Here is a 24909-nt window from a genome sequence, read left to right as displayed (position 1 = left end):
TGCCTGGTGCTGGATGTGTTTTGTCAGGATATTTACCTGGTGCTCAGTACCCGGAGCATGGTTCCCATTACCAAACACCCACTAACAGATACCCGGTGCTCCCAGTACCCAGGGACTGGTACCAGACAGCACCGGTGCTGGTGCCTGCGGCTGGGGCTGTTCCCTCTCACCCGTACAGAGTCTGATGCTGGGGGTTTTACACACTGCGCGGGGACCCTGCCCCTGCTGTCCGGGCACCGAGCTGCTGCCCTCTCCCTGGTCGCCAGGACCAATGCCCCGTCCCCGGTTCTGTCCCCAGCACCCTGTCCCCAGGTCCTGGGACACCAACCCTGCTCCTGCTGCCTTGTGCCGCTGCCCGGTGTACAGCGCCTGCTCCCAGGGACCGGCTCGTGTGATGCTCGGTGTTCAGTGCCCGGTCCCGGTGCCGGCGGTTCCGATGGGCAGTCCCCGCCCCGCCTGCCGCCCCGCCCTGGGCCCCCCCCGCCCCCGCCGCTGCTATTTCTGCTAATTCCCGGCGGCGGGCCCGGCCGTGCTGATCGGCAGCCGCCGCTCCCAGACGGCGCTGGGCGCCGCAGCCATGGTAAGGCCGGAGGCGGGGGAGGCCGGGCCGGGCCGGGCCGGGCTGCATCGCCCCGCAGGGTGCGGGCCCGCTCCCGCATCCCGGTGCCCTCTGTGAAGGTGACGGTGCGGCGGAGGCGGAGCGGGCCGGGTCAGCGGTGCCGCAGCGGGGCAGGGGTCGGGGGGGATACGGTGGTAGTGAGGGAGGTACGGGTACAGCCAGGTAGCACCTGCCTGGTTCTGGCCCTGGGGGAGATGGGGACGGGGGGACCGCCCGTCTGCCTCCCCTCACCGCGGCATCGGGGCGGGCGCATCCGGAACGGCAACGCTGCCTCCGAGCGGCACCTGCATGTCCCCGAGGCACCCCTGCGGTGTCCCTGCGGGCCTTGTTCTCGGTGAGGCTCCCAGCCGAACATCGGTCACTTTGGCTGGTCCCCCCGAGCAGGGTGCGGGTGGCTGCCAGCCTGGCCGGGCCTCCCTCGGGTGCCGTGGCGCCCTGGCGGAACCCATCGCTGCTCCGGAGCCACCGCCGCAGTTACCAACAGGGTTCGGAGCTGTCAGCGGCCCTCCCGGCTCAGCCTCTCCTGTCCTGTCCCTATTTCCTAGTGGCAGGTCCCCAGGAGCCGCTCACGGGGGCCACGGCCCCGTGGGGACCGAGAGACACACCGTGTACCCGGCGTGGGGGTGGAGATGGAGAGTCGTAGCCACGGCTCACGTGGCACCAGGGACAGCTGCCCTTGGTGGGGACCGTCGTGGCCATCCTCCCCTGGCAGCTGCCGTGGGAACGGGACCATCGTATTCCTCCGGAGCAGGACACAAGGAAATCAGATAGGAGGGGGAGTGGTGGAGGGTGTCACAACTGGCTCTGGCCAGTATCTTCCTGCAAGGCTCCAAACCATGGCTTTGGAGATGGACAGATCCAGGCTTGGGAACATCCCAGGGGAAGGGTGACAGTCTCAGCTGGGTACAGAGAGGAGCTGGGTTCCCTTGGCCGTGGACTTTGGTTGAGCTGGAAGGGGTGTGGACACATCCAGAAGAACACACGGAGGTGGAGCCAGTTCTGCTGACATTGGTCCCACATCCCTCTGTCCCCAGAGTGCTCCCCAGCTGACCTGGAGAAGTGGGATGGGTGATGCTCTCCTTTGACATCTGCTACCAGTTCGTAGTGGGCTGGATCTTGCCTGTTGCCATGTGCTGTCACCACCTTATTTCCAGCCTAGACAAGCCCCACTTGAGAACCCCCACATGTGGTTCCATCCTGGGGTCTCTGTGGGAACACTCAGCTCCTTCAAACTGCAGGATTCCTTGCAGCTGGAGCTGGGGAACCCAGAGATGTTTCAGAAAGGCTCTTGTGTACCTGCCCACCTGATGCTGACACCCTGCCCAGAGCCCACCCATGCTGCCACCTGCCCCTGCACCCGTGGGGTGCTCAGCATCCTGCTCCTGTTAAAGCTGATGGTGGGCTCAGTTTCCCAACTGGATGCTGCCAATGGGGTGGGAAGGGGAAGATAGGGGTAAGAAACTCTGTTTACAGAGCATCCTCTGAATCTGGAGACAGGTTGGAGCAGGTGCAGCCCAGGCTCCAGCTGCCCCAGGGAAGAGCCTTCCTGGTCCTGGCAGAGCTGAGCTTTGGTGGGGACCACAGTGCCAATGTCCTGTGTGAAGTTTGTGCCTTTGGGACAGGTTGGTTGTGCTCGAGGTGCTCAGCTGTCATGCTGTAGTGTAGTGGTGTGTGCTGGGCCATGGGTGGCACACCTGGATGTCACCTTTGGGTGGGCTGGGGATGCCTCAGCCAGTCTGGCTGTGGGGACAGCACCTCACTGGTACACTCCTAGAATCATAGAATCATAGAATTGGCTGGGTTGGAAGGGACCTCTGAGATCATCAAGTCCAACCCTTGATCCACTCCCCCCGTGGTTCCCAGCCCATGGCACTCAGTGCCACATCCAGGCTCTTTGGAAAGATCTCCAGACACGGAGAATCCACTCCTTCCCTGGGCAGCCCATTCCAATGCCTGATCACCCTCTCCAGAAAGAAATTCTTTCTCATCTCCAACCTAAACCTCCCCTGGCACAACTTGAGACCCTGCCCTCTTGTGTTGCTGAGAGTTGTCTGGGAAAAGAGACCAACCCCCCCCTGGCTCCAACCTCCTTTCAGGGTGTTGTAGAGAGTGATGAGGTCTCCCCTGAGCCTCCTCTTCTCCAGCCTCAACATCCCCAGCTCCCTCAGCCTCTCCTCATAGGATCTGTGCTGGATCCCTTCACAGCCTCCTTGCTCTTCTCTGGACCTGCTCCAGCACCTCAACCTCCTTCCTGAGCTGAGGGGCCCAGAACTGGACACAGGACTCAAGCTGTGGCCTCACCGGGGCTGAGCACAGGGACAGAATCCCTTCCCTGGACTTGCTGGCCACGCTGTTCCTGAGCCAGCCCAGGATGCCATTGGCCTTCTTGGCCACCTGGGCACACTGCTGGCTCCTCTTCAGCTTCCTGTCATGTCAGCTTCCCTTCCTTTCCCTATAGAAATGGGCTTGCAAAACATCCCATGGGAACGTGGCACCCTGCAGAAAGATGCCAGTAGGCAGAGTTTTCCCCAGCTCAGGCTTTGCCTGCTGCCCTCGTGCCCTGCTCTGCCATGGTCCTGTGGTTGTCACCGTGTGAGGAAGGTGTGATACTGTGTGACAGGGGGGGATGTGTCCTAGCATGTCCCACCTCACTGGAGCTGCCAGGCCAGTGACAGTCCCAGTGCTGAGTGCTGGCTCAGGCGTGTAATCTGCTTACAGGGGCACTGGCACTGCCCCAGGCTCTCCCTGGAGTAAATCCCTGCTCCTGCTGGAGTGTGGGGTGGGATGGTTGGGAAGTGATGCATGTTACGGGAGAACTGTGCTGGCATCAGGCAGGAGGGATCTGAAGGGTGAGGGGCTGGCCCAGGGTGGGGGGGGGGTTCTGCAGCCACCCACAGGTGGGGAAGGGGCTGTGAAGCTCCTGAGGAGGTGCAGTGTGAGCCAGGGGTGGTGGCACTGTTCCCCTAAGACAGGGCTAAAGCAGGGACAGCTGAGGCTGGCTGGGGACAGGGAGGTCTTTGCCACTGGCACTGGGTGGCCTCGAAGCTGGGTGTGGGGAAATGTGGCACTGGGGTGAAGAGTGTGATTGGGATCCAGGGATGTTTGGGACTGGCACAGAGGCATCCAGACCTGTCTGTACCTGCAGGATCACAGTTCACTGCACCTGTCCCTGCATCAGCTGATGCTTCAGGGCTCTTTAGTGCTTTCCTGGTGAGAAGAGCCCTTCCTCAGCTGTGCAGCCCTGGCTCTGCACCCAAGCTTCTCTGATGCATCTCGACATGCATCAAGGTGAATTGCTGTTCCTGGTGATCTGCAGCTGTGACAGCTTGGGTACCTCAATGCCAGCCATGGTGCCATTAACCCTTTGCCTCCCCAACAATGAGCTGGGGAAGTCAAAGTCATTGGAGCTTCTGCCAGGGATCCTCCTGCTGGGCATCATCTCTGCTTCTCCTAGCCCTGGGTTGGGTCTTAGCCAGTCAGAGCCATGACTTGGAGCTGTGTGGGGAAATTTTAACTTCCAGGTGCAAAAGGGTTGAGCTTTCTGACAGTCTTTCTTGGAAAGTTTGTGTTCTCCCCTCAAAGAGGCAGCAGGGACCTGCTGGGGCACCTACAGGTACTCCAAAGGGAGAAGTGAGTGAGAACTGGGTGTGCACCAGGGTGGAGGTGGTTTTTTTTGTTGTTTGTTTGTTTGTTTTGTCATGGGATGGAAGTTTTTGCCCTGGGATGAAGGTGTTTCAAAAGGCTGAATATCCTCCCGGGCTGTAGCCAAGCTATGTGCTCAACTCAGAGGAGCTGGTGGTTAAGGGAAGTCATCACGCAGCCCCTCAGGACCTTCCTTGACACCTCCTGGGGCAAGAATGCTTTGCTGGTCACTGGGATCTCAACAACCTCAGAGCTCTCTCTCCTCAGCCCATCCCCCCCACCTCTGGTCCTGTCTCCCAGCACCTGTGGGGGCTGTGCCTGGCTGCTGGGTGCTGTGGGCTGGCTGCCCAGGGTGGGGTTATGCTAATGCTGCTCTCTAGCTCCTCACCCCTCAGCACACCCGGTGTCACTCAGCATCCACTCCCAGCCACGGTGACACCAGCTCTGCCATGGCCACCTGCCCTGAGCTACCACCTGGAATGGAGGTACAGGGGCAGCGTCTCCCTTGGCAGGGCCAGGGAGGGGACAGCTGGGGGTTGGGGACTTGGGGGATGTGCCACAGCTGATGCTGTGTCCCTGGGACAGCCTTGCTGGGGGATGCACTCACTGCACCCACCAAAGATGCAGTGCAACCCTCCCCATCCCATAGCATCTCCAGGGCTGTCTGCTTCTCTGGGGTGGGGGGCGAGGGGATGAGGGGGAGCCTCGGGAGCCTGGAGCACTGTGGGGTGGGGGCTGGGCGTGCTTGGTGGTGGCAGCATCATGTCCCAGCCTAGTGTGACCCCTGGCTGGGCTGTGGTGGGGGCTGGTGCTGAGCTTCCCTCAGGTCAGGGTTGGTGAGGAGAAGGATGCTGTGGTCTCATTGACCTGCTGAGCACTACGGATGCACTAGGGGAGGGGGAAAGGGGGGGACACCTGCAACCCCTGCCATGGGGGCACCTGCTGCCCCTCAGCCTGGCCATGGGGGTGCCAGGGAGCAGACATGCGAGATGACAGCCCCACAGAGGAGTGACCTTGTTTCCAGCCCACTAACTCAGCACATCTCTCCTTGCCGCCGGCGTGAGTGCCCTGCACAGAGAGAGCAGGGACACGGGCTGGGGACACACACTTTCCCAGGGACATCTCTTGTCTTGAAGCCCTGTGGGGTGACTGACCCCCAGGTGCGAGCCTGCAGGGTTGGGGGTTCTCCTAAGGCCCTGTGTGCCCCCATTTGGGGGTCTCAATGTCCGTGGGACTGGCAGTTGTTCTGTCAGCGTATTGGGGACGCCAGGCTGGGTCCCACCAAGCCACTGCTGGATATGTCCTTGGGAATACATCTCCTGCTGGTGCTTGTAAACAGGATGTGGAGCTGTCCCAGTCCTGGCGTCCCCATGGGGTCAGCAGCATGGGAGCTTCTCCACACAACCCCCAGCCCCTTCCTGGGTGCCATCCAAAGGTGCTGCCTGCAGCAGCCCCGGGATGGGCAGAGCCAGGGCAAGGGGGTGTCAGGGACCCGGTGCAGGAATGGACACAGCCTGAGCATAGCTGGGGGGGGGGGGGTCTGTAGCCCCTTTGGATGATGGGTGTCCCTGTCCCCCCAGACCCTTTGCACATAGATTGTTGATGGTGTGGTGTCAGGTCCCCTGCCTGGGCTGTCCACTGGGACTGCAGGGATGGTAAATTCTTGTCACCCGTGCTGAGACCCTGTGAGTGGGCAAGCAGGAGGTCACAGGCCAGTGCCTGCCACTCCCCAGCTCTGTCTCCCCTGCCAGCTCCCCTGCCACTGCAGTTCATCTCTTCTTGCTGTCTTTCCTCCCCCTTTGGTGTCTCCTCCGCATCCTCCTGGAAGGCCATGGGGTGTGTAGGGGTCCTGGCTACCCCAGAAGACCCCGAGGAGCAGAGGGGTGCCCAGGGGGAAGGTTCCTGTCCCCCAGTGTGCCAGGAGCCAGCTGTCATCCCTGTGCCACAAGCTGTAAGCATCCTGGGTGCATGGGGCCATGGCTAACCCCATTGCCATGTCCTTGCCTGTCCCCATTGCTGTCCCCAGGGCAGGGGGTCTTACCCTGGGATGGCCACGTCCCCGTTCTCCTCCCATCTCTGCCATCCTTGGGCTGCATGTGTCTGGTTGCTGTGTCCTGGGGACTCAGGAGGCCAAGTCGGGTGATGTCACCTGAGGCTGGAATCGCTGCCATTGGTGTCACCTCTTCCTTTGATCCCCAGATAAAGCGTTTCCTGAAGGAGGACTCAGAGGAGGCTGAGCTGACACAATTCCTGCGGGACTGCCCATCGGCTGACAGCTCCAGGAAGGCGGAACCTCCGGAGAGCAGGAGGGATCCCAGCCACCCCTCCTGTGGCTTGGGCAGGGTCCCCCTCGATGAACCCGCAAACGAGAGGGACACCAGGATCTTCTCCCAGTCTCGGCCCTCGGATTTCCAGCAGCACATCGCTGCCCCCCCACCCCCCAGCCCCAACCGCCCACGGAGCCCCTGGGGGCAGCTGGACCCCTATGACTCCTCCGAGGTGCCATTGGGGTTTGTTGGGAGGGGATGTGGGGCACGGGGCTGCAGGAGTTGGGGTGGGGGTTGTCCCAACCCTCCCGACAGAAGGATCTTGGGCAGCCTGGGCCATGTTCCACATCACTCCTGCACTGGAGGGGGGGGGGGAAGAGGGAAGGAAGTAGCCTGGCAGGATGGGGGGTGGGTGTGGGATTGTGATGTCCCCTGTACCACCTCCCTTCTTCCTGTAGGATGACAAGGAGTATGTTGGCTTTGCAACGCTGCCCAACCAGGTCCATCGGAAGTCAGTGAAGAAAGGCTTTGACTTCACCCTCATGGTGGCAGGTACTGGGGGGCTGCTGACCCTGCCCGGGATCCCCAAAGCCACGGAGCGGGGTGGGGTACTCAGTGCCTCCCCTCACCCTTGTCCTCCCTGTCCTAGGGGAATCTGGGCTGGGCAAATCCACCCTGGTCAACAGCCTCTTCCTGACAGACATGTACCGAGACCGCAAGCTGCTGAATGCTGAAGGTGAGGGAGGACAGTCCCAGATGTCACCCACGCTGAGTCCCTGGGTGTCCCCGGGGAAGTGAGGGGTGGCAGAGCCCTGTGCCCCCCTCCCAGAGACTTGCAGCCCCCTCTCCCTGCCCAGCCAGGCTCCTGTGGGTATCCAAAGCTCCACGTTGCCATGCCAGCTGCCTGCCTGTGCTGGGGACTGCTTCAAGGCAGCAGGGAACCCCCTGCCTGGCAAGGGGACATCCCACAGGGGCTTTGTTCCTGCCCCAGCTTGCTGGGGACTGGCTGAAGCCGCAGCAAATCCGGGAGGATGTTGACAGTGGGGGTCCAAGGCACAGCTCTGGGTCAGCTGCAGAGAGTTTTGGAATTAAAGTTGCCCAAACCTGCCCAAATCTCCAGGAGTTAGAGGCAGTTGATTGATTTGTTTTGTGGCAGTTCCTTGGTTTGTTTCTGTAGCACAGAGCAAAAGCCAAAGCACGTGGTGCAGTGACAGCATCCTCAGGGACACAGGGAAGGATCCTGGGGGTGGAGGGGAATGTGCAATCCCAGAGCTGTGAGGTCAGAGGGGGGGTACAGGGAGCCACAGATGCTCCTGCCTGGCCCCAGCAGGAGCTGGGCTGTCACAGGGTGTCAGCGAGCCACCAAGGGAAGGGAACACATCCATGGTGGGATGTGGGAGGCTGTGGGATGGAGCATCCTGTCTTGGTGCTGGTGCTTTCTGCAAAGTCACCCCAGTCCCCTAAGGTGGAGGGTGACAGCTAGGGGCTCCAGCCACACGTCAGTCCCACTGTCCCTTGCCCGGGGCTGTCTCTGTGTCTCTGCAGAACGCATCACACAGACCGTGGAGATCACCAAGCATGTGGTGGACATCGAGGAGAAGGGTGTCAAGCTGCGCCTGACCATCGTGGACACCCCAGGCTTTGGTGATGCTGTCAACAACACCGAGTGGTGTGTCACATGGAAGGGTGGCAGTGAGGCCTCCCAGGGCCTGGCAATGCCACCACGGGTGGGGCTCCAAGGGTGGGGATGCCAGTGGCTCCTCGTAGTGGGATGCTGAGCCCTGGGAGGTGCTGAGGAGGGTATCCAGGGAAAGACTGGGGGTCCTGCAGGGAACACTTATGTCACCTCCCTGTCCCCACAGCTGGAAGCCAGTGGCTGACTACATTGACCAACAGTTTGAGCAGTATTTCCGTGATGAAAGCGGCCTCAACCGGAAAAATATCCAGGACAACCGTGTCCACTGCTGCATCTACTTCATCTCACCCTTCGGCCACGGGTATGAGCAGCTCCTGCCTGTGCTGCTGGGATAGGGGATGCTGGGGAAGAGGCTCAGTGGGATGGTGCTCCCTGGGCTCTCCCCACAGGCTCCGGCCCCTGGATGTGGAGTTTATGAGAGCCCTGCACCAGCGGGTGAACATTGTGCCTGTGCTGGCCAAGGCTGACACCCTGACCCCTGCTGAGGTGGAGAGGATGAAGAACAAGGTACAGGGAGATCAGCCAAGCCTGGAGCAGTCCCAGCAGGTCCCTGGGGCTGGGGTTGCCTTGGGGGAATTGGGTTGATTCTTGGCTGGGGGGGCGTCTCTCCATCCCCTGCCTGGACTTTGCTATGGAGCATCTTCCGTGTTCAGAGGACTGTAAAGGATCATGTTGCCCACATGGCCACCAAATACACATCTCCCTGAGCCTCAGCTAGGGGCTGGAAAGGTCTAGGGAGGGAGAAAGGAAGGTGGTGTCCAGTCCACTACCTTAGTCTGGGAGGGACAGGCTTTTGTAAGTCCTTGAGGAACACTGACACTGTATGGTGCTTCCCACCCCCTTATTGAGGAGCAGAGTCCTGCCCTCAGTGCAGCTGTTTGTCTCCAGATCCGGGAGGAGATCAACCAGTACAGTATCCGCATCTACCAGTTCCCTGAGTGTGACTCAGATGAGGATGAAGAGTTCAAGCTGCAGGACCAGGCAATGAAGGTGGGTCTGGCTCCTCCAGCTCCATCCTTTGGGGGCAGAGCCCCATAGCCAGGAGGACAAGTCATCCTTATGACTCTTGGGGTTATTCAAGGCTATGGCAACTCCAGAATGCCGGGGTACCACGCCACCAAAGCCCCACAGATGCCACCTGCAGCTTGGTGGGATGGGGCTGGGGTGGAGGAACCCAAACCATGGCTCTTGCCATACCACCTGGGGCTCTCCGTAGCTCAGGCACAGGGATAACCTTGGCAAAGGGGAGCTGTATACAGCCAAGATGATGGATAAGGGCCACGATGGACAGGCCCAAGCCATGCTAACCCCCCCATCCTCTTCAGGAGAGCATCCCCTTCGCTGTGATCGGCAGCAACACCATCGTGGAGGCCAAAGGCAGACGCATCCGCGGGCGCCTCTACCCCTGGGGCATCGTGGAAGGTAACACTGGGCTCCTCCTGGCCTTTGCTGTGCCCCATCTCCGTGGTGCTCAGCCCCAGGTGGTTTTGGGGGACGTGGGAGGCTGGCTACGACCCCCTGACCTCAGGCTTCCCCGCAGTGGAGAACCCGTCCCACTGCGACTTCGTGAAGCTGCGGACGATGCTGGTCAGGACCCACATGCAGGACCTCAAGGACGTGACACGGGAAACCCACTACGAGAACTACCGCACCCAGTGCATCCAGAGCATGACACGCATGGTGGTGAAAGAGAGGAACCGCAAGTACGGAGCTGGGAGGGGACTGCTGGGCCGGGGAGGGGGGTAGGGGTAGGGGTGTCTGCTGGTGCAATGATCTCGGGGCGGGGGGGTGGTAACTGTGTGCAGGGGTGTGCTGGGCACCATGGGGGGGCTGGGCAAAGCAGGCTCTGCAAGGTGCCAGGGAGCCCCAGTGTGATGGGGGGGTCCTTCCTGTGCCACCGGGCTGGGACTAGCTGGGGGGGGATGCTTCAGCAGCAGAGAGGACCCCGTGTCCTCCCAGGCCTGGATGTGTCCCAGGTGAGTGAGGGGGACCCCGCGTCCCTGCAGGCTCTGGGGACAGAGCAGAGCCAAGCAAACAGCTGGGGCTAGGACTTTCCTGCCAGTATCAGCTGGATTCACTCCACTAGTACCCCATTTAGCTGCCCAAGGTGCTTGGGGGGAGCCCTTCACCCCCATCAAATCCCTGGTGGGGTCTGGACTGGTGCAGGAGTGGCTCCGGGGGACTGTCAGGTGGGGCTGTTGGTGGCTCTAGGTGGCTCTAAGCTGGTCTCTCCATCCTGCTGGAGCAGGAGGGATCCCTCCTCCACTCTGAGGCTCTGCTGCTCCGACTGCTGCGCTGACTGAGCCAGGGCCTGGCTGGGGCCATACTTGGCTCCCACCATCCTCCCCCCCATGCCCACCCCCCTGCCTATATAAAATACTTGCTGCTATCCAACCCTGTCTCAGTCCTTCTGTGCCCATGCAAGGGCCAGGCAGAGGCTCTCTGGGGAGCCAGCACTGTGGCCATTCACCTATTGCCCTCACGAATTGCCTTCAGGGTGCCAGGAGGACACTGGGTGCCAGCAGCATCTTCCTGCTCACCCTGGTGAGGTGGGGTTGGGGGGGATGTGTAACTGTTTGGTAGCACCCACCTTATCCCAGACACAGGCTGCCCAAGAGCAGGGCCACAGGTTTGGCAACCCTATCACACTGCCCTCCCCTGGGGATGGGGTTTTGGGGTGCAGGAGGCAGCAGCAGACAGTCCCCCCCAGACTGGTGATGCTGCTTGCCCCATCGCCTCCCTCAAGCCCTGTCTTGCTGCCAGAGATGGAAGGGGTTCAGTGTGCACTTCCCCAGGGTCCCTCCATGGCAAGGAGCCATGACAACGGGCAGTGTCTTCCAAAGCAGCTCCAAACCTGGCCAAAACCCATCCCTGCCAGGACATGCTGGCACAGTCCCCCGAGCACGATGGGACCCTGCAGGGTGAGGGGAGGGTGCATCCCACCACACAACATCCACCTCACCCCTTGTTGTATGGAGGGGCTGCAGTGGCACGTGGCAGTGGCACGTGGCAGTGGCACGTGGCTGTATGTGTGACCCGTGACAGCTGGAGTGGCACATGGCACCCACAGGGACACAGCTGGTCCCTCCCTGTTGCTGTAGGGCTGGGAGAAGCCATCGATTGTGCTGGCAGGGTACTGCATGATGGGGTGGCTCCAGGGTGGGCTCCTTACCACAGGGGTGGGCTCAAGCAGTAGCTGGTGGATGGGAAAAGGGGTGCAGAGCATCTCTGGGGCTGGCTGGGCAGTGGAAGAGCTGGGGAGCCCGTCCTGAAGTGGGGTTGTGGCTCTGGGAGGGGAAGGAGTTGTCAAATGCAGCAGAGAAAATATTGGTGAGGAAAGCACGGCCCCAGCTGAAAGCACTGAGCAGGAAGGTTCCCAGGTTGGGGAGAAAGGCAGGAAGGTTTCTGTGTCCTGGGGAGGCCCTGGCACACCTTGATCCCTGGGTCCTTCTCAGTCTGGTATGGCAGGTCAGGGGGTTGCTGGAGTTTGGGGGAATGCCTGGAGCTGCTTGTATCCTCCCTGCATGAAAAAAGGCCTAGGGTGATGCTGGCCAGGGGGGGCTGAGGGGCTGTGCTGGGTATCTGCAGGGTTTATCTGCAGCCCTCTTGGGGGGGAGATGTTGCCTGAGGGCTAGGGTGGGGCTGAGGCAGCATCCTCACCTCCTGTCTCTGCCCACAGCAAGCTTACCCGAGAGAGTGGGACAGATTTCCCCATCCCTGTCATCCCCCCGGTGCCAGATGCGGAGACAGAGAAGCTCATTCGGGAGAAGGATGAGGAGGTGAGTGGGGAGAGGCCTGAGCTCTCCCTCATCCCTCCTTGCATGTCCCCAGACCCATCGGTGACGTGGGTGTGAGGGGTCACCCACCCTACTGCTGCTCAGGCCAGAGTGAGGAGGTCCTGGAGGGGCAGCAGAGGGTTCCCTCTATAGCTGTAGGGTTCCCTCGTCCTGCTTGGGATGCTTATCCCAAATATGTTTGCAAAGGGCTTGGCATGGCTGGGGTGGGGGGGCAGCACCCTCCCATGACATCTGCTCTGCTCCCTTCCAGCTGCGCCGGATGCAGGAGATGCTCCAGAAGATTCAGAAGCAGATGAAGGACTCACACTAACCCCCTTCCTCTCCATCCCTTTCTCCTCCTCTCCCTCCCTCCCTCCCTCAGATCAGTAATGTTTACATCACGCTCCATCCTGGCCCCACTGCAAGACTTGGTACCCACACCACACCTGACACCTTAACCTGCTGCAGGATTGCCTTATCCCACTGGCCAGTGCCCAGCCCACGGGGACAGTGAGGGGACACACAGGGCACTGAGCCTGGGGGTCCCTGTGCCAGCCAGACTGCTGCCCTGCTCCCACACCAGCATGTAGACAGCTTTGCCCACCCTGAGCTTTGGCTTTTCCCCCGCAGCTCTATGGAGGGTCCCCAGACAGCCTGCTCCCAGCATTGTGTCCCCTGTCCCCGTGTCACCCCAGGCTGTGTACTTACAGCCTTTACACTCAGCTTGGCCCTCGCGTGAGGAAAGGAGGGGAAGGAAGGAGATGGTCCCTGTACTGTCCAGTCCTGTTCTCAGCTGAGACCTTGTCCCCAGCCAGCGTTGCCCCTTGTGTCCACCCCATGGCCCCAGGCAGTGGAGAGAGCCAGGACATGGAGAGCCCTGGGGAACCCCAGGCCCTAGAGAAAGTCTCTTGAACCCCAAATCAGAGGCTGGGTCCCCAGGCTGGGTCCTCCTTGCTCTTGGCCCTGTAGAGCAATAATGAAGCACCCCTGGTGCTTCCCAGCCCACAGCAATAGCGTTGTCCTGTATTGGGCCCCTGGTGTCCCTTATCCCTGTGTGTCCCCAGAATGTCCCTGTTCCTACTGCTTCCTGCAGAGCAGCACTGTGTGACCCTCAAGGATGTTCCCATCCATGTGGCTTCCAAGCAAAGCTCTGCTGTGTGTCCCAGTGTCTCTCACTGATGTCCTCACGGGTGCTGCTGCCCTGCAGAATGCTGCAGCCTGTCCCCATACTGCTTTCCTGCAGAGTACTGTGTAGTGTCCCTGTTTCCCCCTGGGATGTCCCCATCCCTGTCGCTGCCCTGTGGACCCCTGTGTCATGCCCCTGTGGCTCTTCTCCCTGAGATATCCCCATCTGTGTTCCTTCCCAACTGCATGTTCCTGGAGCGAGCCTGTGTCCTGGCCAGTGGCTGCAGAGCATCCCTGGGGAGATGGCCCCAGACCTGCCCCCAGCTCCCTGCTCCCTCCTGGGCATGGGAAAAGCTGAGGAGGGATGGTGAGGCTGCAGGGCAGAGGTAGAACTGGGAGCAGTGGGCTTGCTGGGAGCTTGCTGGCAAAGGGATGTGTCCCCTCCCCAACAAGGCCACTCAAGCCAGGGGCTGCATCCAGCTGGGGCCAATGGGGCCGTGTCCGTCCAAGACTGTGAGTGCTGGGGTGTGCTGGGTACCTGAGATATCCACCTGCCCCTGGGCCATGGAGGGTCCCTCAGCCCCCGTGGGCAGGGCCCTGCAAGCTGTATTAGTGCTTTCCTTTTTTTTAATCTTGCTATTTTCTTACAGAAGTACCAAGCTTTGCATGATGGTCACAGAGGCATTTATTAAAGGCTGAGCAGGGCTTAGGTTTATAAATTTATAGAGCTAGTGGAAATATTTTTATCCCTCCACAACTGTTCTCTAATAAATATGGCTTAACTGGCTTGTCTGCAACCCCAAGGCACTTCTGTGTGGGTGGTGGGCACCCACGTTCCCTAGCAGCAGCAGTGCACCCACACCTGGGGGCTGACCTGGGGGCCTCTTGCTGCTGGCTCCTGCTCCCCTGGCAAAAGCTGAAATGCCTCAGGACACGAAGATCATAGAATCATAGAACTGGTTGGGCTGGAAGGGACCTCAGAGCTCATCAAGTCCAACCCTTGATCCACTCCCCCCGTGGTTCCCAGCCCATGGCACTCAGTGCCACATCCAGGCTCTTTGGAAAGATCTCCAGACACGGAGAATCCACTACTTCCCTGGGCAGCCCATTCCAATGCCTGATCACCCTCTCCAGAAAGAAATTCTTTCTCATCTCCAACCTAAACCTCCCCTGGCACAACTTGAGACCCTGCCCTCTTGTCTTGCTGAGAGTTGCCTGGGAAAAGAGCCCAACCCCCCCCTGGCTCCAACCTCCTTTCAGGGAGTTGGAGAGAGTGATGAGGTCTCCCCTGAGCCTCCTCTTCTCCAGCCTCAACACCCCCAGCTCCCTCAGCCCTTCCTCACAGGAATTCTGCTGGATCCCTTCACAGCCTCCTTGCTCTTCTCTGGACCTGCTCCAGCACCTCAATCTCCTTCCTGAGCTGAGGGGCCCAGAACTGGACACAGGACTCAGGCTGTGGCCTCCCCAGGGCTGAGCACAGGGGCAGAATCCCTTCCCTGGACCTGCTGGCCACGCTGTTCCTGAGCCAGCCCAGGATGCCATTGGCCTTCTTGGCCACCTGGGCACACTGCTGGCTCCTGTTCAGCTTCCTGGCAATCCAGACTCCCAGGTCCCTTTCTGCCTGGCTGCTCTCCAAGGCTAACAACTTCCCCAGGCAAATCCTGGGAAGTGACTGCTCCCAAATCTCTGAAAAAGGAAATCTGGAAGGTTATTGCAGACTCAAGGATTGTCAGGTTCCTTCAACCCAACACAGCACAGGCCAAGCATGGCCCTGCTATGCCCACTCCCAAAATCTCCCCCAGCAGACACAGAACTGGGCACTAGACCTGAAATCCCCCAGATGGACAAACCAAAGCCCAAAAAGCCAAAAAGTGCACTGACAGCAAGAAGAGAGCTACCTGAACTTTAGTGAGTAATGATTTTATGTTTACAGACAGTCACTAAACTGATTTTCAGACAGCACACCCAACAGCACTACCCTAAGAAGACCTGCTAGTGAAAGAAGAATATACTGCAAGAGGAAACTTCCTAATAAATTCCTGATACAGGATTCTGCTGCACTCCCCAGTTAAACAGGGGAAACAATTTTTAAAAAATTATGTTAAAAATCATTCACTGGTTTTCCACTTTGCACAATGACTTCTAGTGAAGTTTCTGATTAACCTGCAGATGTTTACCCACTGCAGTGCTGCTAAGGCAGGCGCTGAGCCTCAGCAGGTGGTTATTAACCTCACTACATCCCATCCCCACCCCACTCCATCCCCACCCACCCCATCTCATCCACCCCACCCCATCCCACCCCAACCCACCCCATCCCACCCCATCCCAACCCGCCCCGCCCCACCCCATCGCATCCCACCTTATCCCACTCCACCCCATCCCACCCCACCCCATCCATCCCACCCATCCCATCCCACCCCATCCCATCCATCCCATCCCACCCCATCCCATCCCATCCCACCCCATCCCATCATCCCATCCCACCCCCTCCAACCCACCCCATCCATCCCATCCCATCCCATCCCATCCCATCCCACCCCATCCCATCCATCCCACCCCATCCCATCTCACCCCATCCAACCCATCCCACCCCATCCCATCCATCCCATCCCATCCCACCCCATCCAACCCATCCCATCCCATCCATCCCATCCCATCCCATCCCACCCATCCCATCCCATCCCATCCCATCCCACCCCATCCCATCCCATCCCATCCCATCCCACCCCATCCCATCCCATCCCATCCCATCCCACCCCATCCCATCCCATCCCATCCCATCCCAACCCATCCCACCCCATCCCATCCCACCCCATCCCATCCCATCCCATCCCATCCCACCCCATCCCATCCCATCCCATCCCATCCCCGCCCTCCCCCTCTCCGCCCCCTCCGCCTCCGCCGCTCTCCCGTTCCGCCCTCTCCCCCCGTTTCCCTCCGGAATGCTTTTGCCGAAGCCACCGGGGGCGGGGCATGCGCCTCGGTGACCAATGGGGAGGCGCCGTGGGGCTGTGCTGCTCTGATTCCCTTCCGGCCGGTCGGGTGTTGTTCGGCCGCCGCCATGTCCATCTTCACCCCCACCAACCAGATCCGCCTCACCAACGTGGCCGTGGTGCGGGCGCGGCGCTGCGGGAAGCGCTTCGAGATCGCCTGTTACCGCAACAAGGTCATGGGGTGGCGGAGTGGAGCGTGAGTGCCCGGCTGGGAGGCGGGAGGGAGAGGCCCGTGGGGTCCCGGCTGTGAGGCGGGGAAGGCCCGTGGGGGACCCGGCTGTGGAGCGGGGGGAGCCCCGTGGGGGACCCGGTTGTGAGGCAGGGATGAGGCTCGTGGGAGGGACCCGGCTGTGGGGCAGGGGGTAGGCCTGTGGGGAGGGCCCCGCTGTGGGGTGGGGGGGAGGCCCGTGGGGGGCTCAGCTGTGAGGCGGGAAGGGGGGAAAGCCCGGGGAGGGGCCGGCTGTGGAGCAGGGGGGAGGCCCGTGGGGAGGGCGTGGCTGTGAGGTGGGTGGGGGGAGGCCCGTGGGAGGGACCCGGCTGTGAGGCTGGGATGAGGCCCGTGGGGGGCCTGGGTGGAGGGTAGGGGGGAGGCCCGTGGGGGACCCAAATGTGAGGTGTGGGGGATGGGGCCCGTGGGGGACCCGGCCGTGGAGTGTGGGGGGAGGAGGCTCGTGGGGGGAGTCCCGTGGGGGGCCCGGTCGTGAGGCGGGGATGAGGCCCGTGGGGGACTCAGGTGTGAGGTGAGTGGGAAGGAGACCCGTGGGGAGGGCCCGGTTGTGAGGCGGGGAAATGGCACGGAACGTGTCTGTGAGGCGTGGGGTGGAGCTGTGGAGCCCAGGGGGGCGGAGGGGTCCGTGTGTGGGTGGGTTCGGGGCGTGTGCGGTGCCCTGGCTGCTCCCTGGGGAGCGGTGGTTCGGTAGCAGAGGTTTCCAGGCTCTGCTGGTTCTTTCTGGCAACAAGAATCGGGTTTTTTCTTGCTAAAAACTCGTGTGGGCTCAGGGCAGCAGCGTGATGAGTTTCCTGTCCCTGCCCTCATCTCCAGGGAGAAGGATCTGGACGAGGTCCTGCAGACACACACGGTGTTTGTCAGTGTGTCCAAAGGGCAGGTGGCAAAGAAAGAAGATCTGGTGCAAGCCTTTGGGACAGATGACCAAACAGAAATCTGTAAGATGGTGGGTTTCAACCAGATTGCAGCCACCTAAAGGAGACACTGAGGGTGTTTTCTGTGGGGGTCAGGCAGCTGTGGTGTGTGGGTTTGGGGGATGCAGTGCTGGTGGAGGCAGAAGGGTTGTTTGGTTGTTAAGAAGTGGGTGGAAAGGAAGAGTGGCAGCTCTGGGGAGTAACCTGAAGGTTTATGTAAAAAGGGCACTTTGGAGTGTTGTGTGGAACACGTGGCTTTTGCAGACAGTGCAGAAGGCAGTGTTACCAGTCCTCAGGAGTTTCTCACCTCAGATTCATTCCTGAGGCTGCAGGGAAGGGAAGGGGATGGTGACTTGGGCTGCTCCAGTGAAATGTTCAAGAGCAGATCTCATTCCTTTGTCCTTCTTAACCCCATCCTCCCCATCCCCACATCCCCCCCACTCCCACTCCCTCCCCCCACTCCCACTCCCTCCCCCCACTCCCACTCCGCTCCCCTCCCCACTCCCAGTCCCCACTCCCAGTCCCCACTCCCACTCCCCTTCCCACTCCCCTTCCCACTCCCCTTCCCACTCCCCTTCCCACTCCCCTTCCCACTCCCCTTCCCACTCCCCTTCCCCACTCCCTTCCCACCCCACTCCCCCTCATCCCCACCCTCCCACCCCAGGGTATGAGCTGTGGTCTTGCAGTGGGTGATGAGAGTTCCAGCCCAGCTGTGTCTCTTTTTTTGTAGTTTGGTGTTTCCAGGGCAGGTTTTCTCTCTGCACTCCTCCCCGTGTCTCTGCTCAGGCTGCACATTGTGCTGCATTTATCTTCCTCTGCACTGCAGCCCAGCCAAACCATCCAAGCCACTTTCACACAGTTGCTGGGGGTTTTACTCTTTAGTTTGTGATGTTCTCTAACTGGGATTTATTTTTTTTTATTATTTCCTGCTCAGATTTTATCCAAAGGGGAGCTGCAGGTGTCAGACAAGGAGAGGCACACACAGCTGGAGCAGATGTTCAGAGATATTGCAACTGTTGTGGCTGACAAATGTGTCAACCCTGAGACAAAACGTCCCTACACTGTCATCCTCATAGAAAGAGCCATGAGGGACATTCACTACTCTGTCAAACCCCACAAGAGCACCAAGCAGCAGGTTGGTTTCCTCACAAAATCACCCTCTGCTCAGAGGTGTTCCCTTCAAGAGGGATTTCTCTGTCAGCAGCCACCAGGGGGGGTCAGCAAAACCCCAAAGCTCCAAAGCCCCCAGAGTGGGCACTCAGCTGCTGGGAGCTGGGTACAAGCAGCTCCTGAAGCTTAGAATCATAGAATCCTAGAATGGGCTGAGTTGGAAGGGACCTCAGAGCTCATCAAGTCCAACCCTTGATCCACTCCCCCCGTGGTTCCCAGCCCATGGCACTCAGTGCCACATCCAGGCTCTTTGGAAAGATCTCCAGACACGGAGAATCCACTACTTCCCTGGGCAGCCCATTCCAATGCCTGATCACCCTCTCCAGAAAGAAATTCTTTCTCATCTCCAACCTAAACCTCCCCTGGCACAACTTGAGACCCTGCCCTCTTGTCTGGCTGAGAGTTGCCTGGGAAAAGAGCCCAACCCCCCCCTGGCTCCAACCTCCTTTCAGGGAGTTGGAGAGAGTGATGAGGTCTCCCCTGAGCCTCCTCTTCTCCAGCCTCAACACCCCCAGCTCCCTCAGCCTCTCCTCATAGGGTCTGTGCTGAAGTCCCTTCACCAGCCTGGTTGCCTCCTTTGGACCTGCTCCAGGACCTCAATCTCCTTCCTGAGCTGAGGGGCCCAGAACTGGACACAGGACTCAAGCTGTGGCCTCCCCAGAGCTGAGCACAGGGGCAGAATCCCTTCCCTGGACCTGCTGGCCACGCTGTTCCTGAGCCAGCCCAGGATGCCATTGGCCTTCTTGGCCACCTGGGCACACTGCTGGCTCCTGTTCAGCTTCCTGGCAATCCAGACTCCCAGGTCCCTTTCTGCCACTCTGTGCCCAGCCTGGAGCTCCCCATGGGGTTGTTGTGGCCAAAGTGCAGGACCCGGCACTTGGAATGTTGAACCTCATCCCATTGGAATCATCCCAACTCTCCAGTCTCTCCAGGTCCCTCTGCAGAGCCCTCCTGCCTTCCAGCTGATCCACACTCCCCCCAGCTTAGTGTCATCTGCAAATTTGCTGATGATGGACTCAATCCCCTCATCTAAATCATCAATGAAGATATTGAACAGCACTGGGCCCAACACTGATCCCTGGGGGACACCACTAGTGACTGGCTGCCAACTGCTTGGGCCAGTTTGTTCTGTGAACATTCAGGGAAAGGATATAGGAAGAAAATGATTAAAGCACCAAGAGTGATATGCCTGGAACAGGGGAAAAGCTTTGATCATTTATTTAAATTGAGGTGGGAAATTGGGCTTTGCAGGGGTTCCTGGTGTTCTGCAGCCCAGCTGCTGCTTGACAGAATCCCAGAGAGGTTTTTAAGCATTTGAAATGATGAGGAACAGCAAGAACTTTGCCTTTCCTTCTCCATTGTGTAACAGCAAACTTCCTGCAGCAGAGTGGCAGGGATCAGTGCTGAGAAATGTGTCTGAAGCAAACGGGGAGGATTTGGGGTTTTGTTTCTGTGCAGTGGTTTTTAAACAGCTCTTACAGAGGTGCTCTCTGCTTCATGTCTGTGCAGGCACTGGAAGTCATCAGGCAGTTAAAGGAGACCATGCAAATTGAACGTGCTCACATGAGGCTACGATTTATTCTCCCAGCAAAGGAGGGAAAGAAGCTGAAAGAGAAGCTCAAGCCTTTGATTAAAGTTATTGAGAATGAAGAATTCCATGAGCAGTTGGAAATTGTAAGCAACAAAGCAGTCTTTGGGTTTCCTAATTGGTTTGGCAGCAGCTGTGCAGCTTACTAGAAGCTGAATTAACTTGTTCTGATAAGCTGCAAGTTTACCAGAGATTCTAAATCAGGTGTAGTTTGTAGATTTTAATTTCACAGCCCTAGTGATGGAAGCTTGAAAGCTGTGTTTATCCCATGGAGATGGCTGCTTCAGGCTGAGGAGAGCACAGCATCACTTCTCTGAGCAGTGACACTCCTGCAACACTGAGCAGTTTCTCTGCATATATGAGATGTTACTGTTAGTTGGGAGTCAGGTCTGTATTTCGACAGTGAGCAGGGTTTTTTTTGGTTTGTTTTGGTTTTTAAAAGTCTGTGGTAGAGCAGAAGTTGGTGTAGGTAGAGCTCTTTCTGAGAACTGGTAAGAATTCAGCAATGCAGCTCTCAAAAGCCACATCCATTGTGGGCAAGGGGAACTGCAGAGCTTCTGTGAGAAGATTCTGTGACAGAAATCACTTACCAGCTCTGCAAAGTCCTCAGGAACTCAGCAGGAATTTCATAGAATCACAGAATTGGCTGGGCTGGAAGGGACCTCAGAGCTCATCAAGTCCAACCCTTGATCCACTCCCCCCGTGGTTCCCAGCCCATGGCACTCAGTGCCACATCCAGGCTCTTTGGAAAGATCTCCAGACACGGAGAATCCACTACTTCCCTGGGCAGCCCATTCCAATGCCTGATCACCCTCTCCAGAAAGAAATTCTTTCTCATCTCCAACCTAAACCTCCCCTGGCACAACTTGAGACCCTGCCCTCTTGTCTTGCTGAGAGTTGCCTGGGAAAAGAGCCCAACCCCCCCCTGGCTCCAGCCTCCTTTCAGGGAGTTGTAGAGAGTGATGAGGTCTCCCCTGAGCCTCCTCTTCCCCAGCCTCAACACCCCCAGCTCCCTCAGCCTCTCCTCATAGGGTCTGTCATTTGTTAAAATGAAAATTATTGTTTTGAGTCACAGATCCATTTAGGTTGGAGAAGACCTTTAAGATCATTGAGTTAACACTGCAGTCATGAGAAGGGGCTAAAAAAAAATTGAACATTGATGCTTGACTGATGAAATGTGAATTATTTCAGGTGTGCCTCATTGACCCAGGGTGCTTCAGGGAGATTGATGAGCTGATCCGGAGTCAGACCAAAGGGAAGGGAACACTGGAAGTGCTCAGCCTGAAAGATGTGGAGGAAGGAGATGAAAAGCTGGAATAACAGAAACCATCCTGGAGCAGTTCTGCTTTGACAGCATCCTACAAGATACTTGGTGTTAGCTGCTCTCTGCTGTTAGACCTTCATGGGTTTTTTCAGTCTCTTGCTGCCAAATATTTTCTGACACTGAATCCTTTGGGATTTTTCCATGTGGTGTTTTATTTTTAATCATTTTACAATTGCTTGGTTTACCTGTAGGAACATTTAGTGTCAGAGTTGCACTAATGAGGGTTGAGTTGAGACTTTGCCTGGCAGTCAGTGGTGCCCCTAAAGGGTTGGTGTTTGATTGGAGTGGTGCCCATCAGCTTTGCTTGAAGTTTTCAGTACTGAGTGGAATGTTGTGCAGGTCACTGAGAGGTGGGGTTTGTAGGGGAGGAGAGGAATGTGAAGCAAAGGGAGCTGCATTTTCACTTTTAAACAGGTGCAGATTATGTCTAACCTAATCTCTTGGCAGCAAGCAAACTGAGTGAGACTTCCATAATTAGCTGCTTGATAATTAGACTACTATAAAAGCCCCTTCTTGAAGATTTGCTTCACTGCATACTACAGCACTTGTTGATTTAGAGAAAATGCTCTCCAGATAACTTATTTGTAAAATGTATTTCACTACATTAATAAAAAGAATCTATCATTTATATATTCTAGACATAGAAAGAAATGAAAATAATTATTTTTGTTACTGGTGTAGGAGGTGGCTCTGTCTGTGACAGTGCTGTTTGTAGGCTGAGGGAACAGCCTCTCTCTCTGAGCTGTTCTCACCTGGTAAAATAAATGTTGAGCAGGCAGTGGTGGCCTCTGGCTTTGGAGCTGGAGAGGCTTCTGTTAGGCTGGATTTGCCCAGCAGGGACTCTGGGCATGTGGCTCTTTCCTTTCTGGTGTGGCAGGGAATAATTCTGGCAGCTGCTCTCCTGTCTGTTTGTGCTGCTCTCTGATTCCTGCCCTGAGTTTCCAGCCAGCTGCTGGGACACAGTGTTGGTAATTCTGTTAAATCTTGTTTCAGCTGTGTGAAATGCTTTTGAGAATAAACACTGAGGGGAAGAGAGGATGAGGACTGGAGAAGGAGATAGTAATAATACAAACCACCAGGCAGGGGCATCCTTGGGTGTCCAAAAGCAGGAATTTAAGGAGTCCCTGTCCCCATGCTGATGGGATGCAGCACATCAGGAGCTGCATGGCAGACCAGGCCTTGAGCTCTCTCCCTGTTGAACTGTGAGATTTGGTCACTGCTTGCTCTTTGCTTTTAGAATGTGTTAATTCCTTCTGTAGGGCAATTAAACAGAGCTCTGGGCTGACATGAGCCTTTGCTTTGCACCATTTGTATGTTGTGAGTTCTCTGGAATTTAAGAAGGGAGATTGGAAGTCAGCTGGAGGAAGAGAGCATCAACATGTTGGGTACAGAGGATGTACAGAGGATCCTTGGGCAGATCCAGTTTCTGCTGTGCTCCAGGGACATGAGCTTGTCCAAGGCTGGATTCATGTTTCTTTGGTAATATTTTGTAAGGATTTGCCACTCTTGAGTCTGAGTTTTGCTGAGGGGCAGTGAAACAGATTCTTGAACCATTGTACCCATTTTGAGATGCTTTCTCCCCCAAAGCTCATCTGTAATGTTTAAATGCTGCCTAGGTACATTCAGTGCCATAATAATGACTGTGATTGCCATGTGGATGCAGCCTGGCTTGGGAGATCTCTGTATGCATGGGCAGGGTGGCAAAACTCCCTGTGTGTGTGAACCCATAATTGCTGTTTTTTGAGCACCCATCTCTCCCTCCATACTTTGTGAAGGACTCAAGAGGTTGTGTTGATCTTTAGCTTGTGACTGGCAACCAGCACTGATGTGCACTGCAAATCAGATGCTGGGTAAGAGTCCCAGATGCATTGTGTTGGTAATACTTGATGTCACAGTCTGATCATTTCTTTTTTTTTTCCAACTTCAACACCTACAGCACAGCAGGAGGGCTGCAGGTTAAAGACCCTGATTTACAGAAACTTAATCTTAGCTGATTTACAACCTTGTGCTCTAGGAAGGCAATTTCCTTATAAAGTCTCTTTCTGCAAACATTAAGGATTTTTTTCTGGTAGAGGGACCTTGATTTTATTTATCAACCAATAAGTGTTTGCATTTCTTGTCATAGCTGCAGATCAGTGAGAAGGTTTGGTAAGCATCAAAGGGAAGATCAGTACTGGGAGCTGGTTTGTTCTTGCTGGTTTCAACAGGACCCTGACTCCCTGCATAGCTGTTCCCTGACAAATGAACTCCAGTTTCTGAAGGACCTGTCCAGGTGGCAATGGATTCCTCTGCATTATGGAATGGCAGCTTCCAGGCAAGCCATGGTGTGTTGGGGTGTAGGTGTACCCTGAAACTGCCTTTGCTCTGCTTCTGGTGGGGCCTGGGGGTGGTTTCCAAGTCCAGAGCTGTGGTGATGGGAGATGAAAGTGGGATCCCAGCTGATGCTCTGCCTTCTGCTGCCTCAGAGAGATCAAGGATTGCTCCTGAGTTATGCAGAAGTGGAAAGGAAAGAGCTGTGGGTGGTGATGGCTGAGTGGGAGGCAGGGGCTGAGCAGGAGATGTGGAGGTAACAGCTACCCAGACTCTGAGAGCTCACTCCTGGTGGTGGCTGCAGCCTGGTGGCCAGCTCGTGGCTACAGTGCATGCAGTGGAGCTGGATGGCCTTGTCAGGAGCACCAGCACTGAATGGAGCCAGAAGGCTGCAGCCTGCAGAGCCAGGAGCTGCACTCTGTCATCACCCTGCCAGATTCTGCCCCTTGTGCCCCACAGGGACAGCCTGGGGTGGGTGTTGGGCTCTCATAGAGCTGTACAGTGCCAACAGAGCCTTTGGATCCTCTCAGCAAGACAAGAGGGCAGGGTCTCAAGTTGTGCCAGGGGAGGTTTAGGTTGGAGATGAGAAAGAATTTCTTTCTGGAGAGGGTGATCAGGCATTGGAATGGGCTGCCCAGGGAAGTAGTGGATTCTCCGTGTCTGGAGATCTTTCCAAAGAGCCTGGATGTGACACTGAGTGCCATGGGCTGGGAACTGCAGCGGGAGTGGATCAAGGGTTGGACTTGATGATCTCTGAGGTCCCTTCCAACCCAGCCAATTCTGTGATGAGGGAGGAAGCTTCTCCTGCAGTCCTGTGAGGAAATTCCTGCAGGAATGGAGAGCTGCTCCCCAGCCTGCCTCGGGCATTGCAGGATGACATCCATGCCCTGGGCACTGTCCAGAAGGTGCTGTCAGGTCCCAGCTGCTGTCCCTCTGCCTGACACTGGCCCTGCAGAACCAGCTCCTCCACTGCTCCTTTCCAGGACAGCAGTAGGATGTGGGTATCCCCAGGCTAGGGGCAATAATGTCCTCTCTGCCCCTCTTCTGCCCTCAGAGCATCAAGCTCACCAGCTCCAAGGCTTGTGGAGTGCAGAAGGGCTTGGGTGTTGCTTTGGCATAGAAGTTGGAGATGATTTCATGGTGCAGTGGGCATGGGCTGCTTGCTCAGTACCAGGGTTCTGATCACACAGAATAAGAGTGCCCAGCACAGGGACCTGGTCCCAGCAGCAGAGCAGCCCCATACGGCTGGTGGGGTGAGT

The 24909-nt window shown here is 57.6% G+C and overlaps 2 protein-coding genes across 3 annotated transcripts; both read left to right on the top strand.

Annotated features, from left to right (window-relative positions):
• Positions 1-475: 475 nt before the first annotated feature.
• Positions 476-13912, top strand: SEPTIN4 (septin 4). Of its 2 annotated transcripts, XM_030462740.1 has the most exons (12): positions 476-580; positions 6461-6760; positions 6987-7080; positions 7178-7264; positions 8074-8197; positions 8391-8525; positions 8614-8731; positions 9113-9214; positions 9550-9646; positions 9765-9927; positions 11904-12003; positions 12272-13912. In XM_030462740.1, exons 1-12 carry the CDS (start codon positions 578-580, stop codon positions 12329-12331), a joined length of 1383 nt encoding a protein of 460 aa, XP_030318600.1. In that variant the 5' UTR covers positions 476-577; the 3' UTR covers positions 12332-13912. The 2 variants fall into 2 exon arrangements, with proteins under 2 accessions (XP_030318600.1, XP_030318601.1); XM_030462741.1 differs by lacking the exons at positions 11904-12003; positions 12272-13912 and adding an exon at positions 10473-10573 and having other exon boundaries at positions 483-580.
• A 2224-nt stretch (positions 13913-16136) lies between these two features.
• SBDS (SBDS ribosome maturation factor) lies at positions 16137-23204 on the top strand. Its single transcript, XM_030462751.1, has 5 exons — positions 16137-16314; positions 17161-17290; positions 18193-18393; positions 19938-20102; positions 21208-23204. Exons 1-5 carry the CDS (start codon positions 16187-16189, stop codon positions 21334-21336), a joined length of 753 nt encoding a protein of 250 aa, XP_030318611.1. The 5' UTR covers positions 16137-16186; the 3' UTR covers positions 21337-23204.
• Positions 23205-24909: the final 1705 nt, after the last annotated feature.

This window comes from Calypte anna, chromosome 19, assembly GCF_003957555.1.
Source record: "Calypte anna isolate BGI_N300 chromosome 19, bCalAnn1_v1.p, whole genome shotgun sequence".
NCBI classification, from domain to species: Eukaryota; Metazoa; Chordata; class Aves; order Apodiformes; family Trochilidae; genus Calypte; species Calypte anna.
Note: the sequence above shows the minus strand (reverse complement) of the source record. Positions and strands in the feature narration are given on the sequence as shown.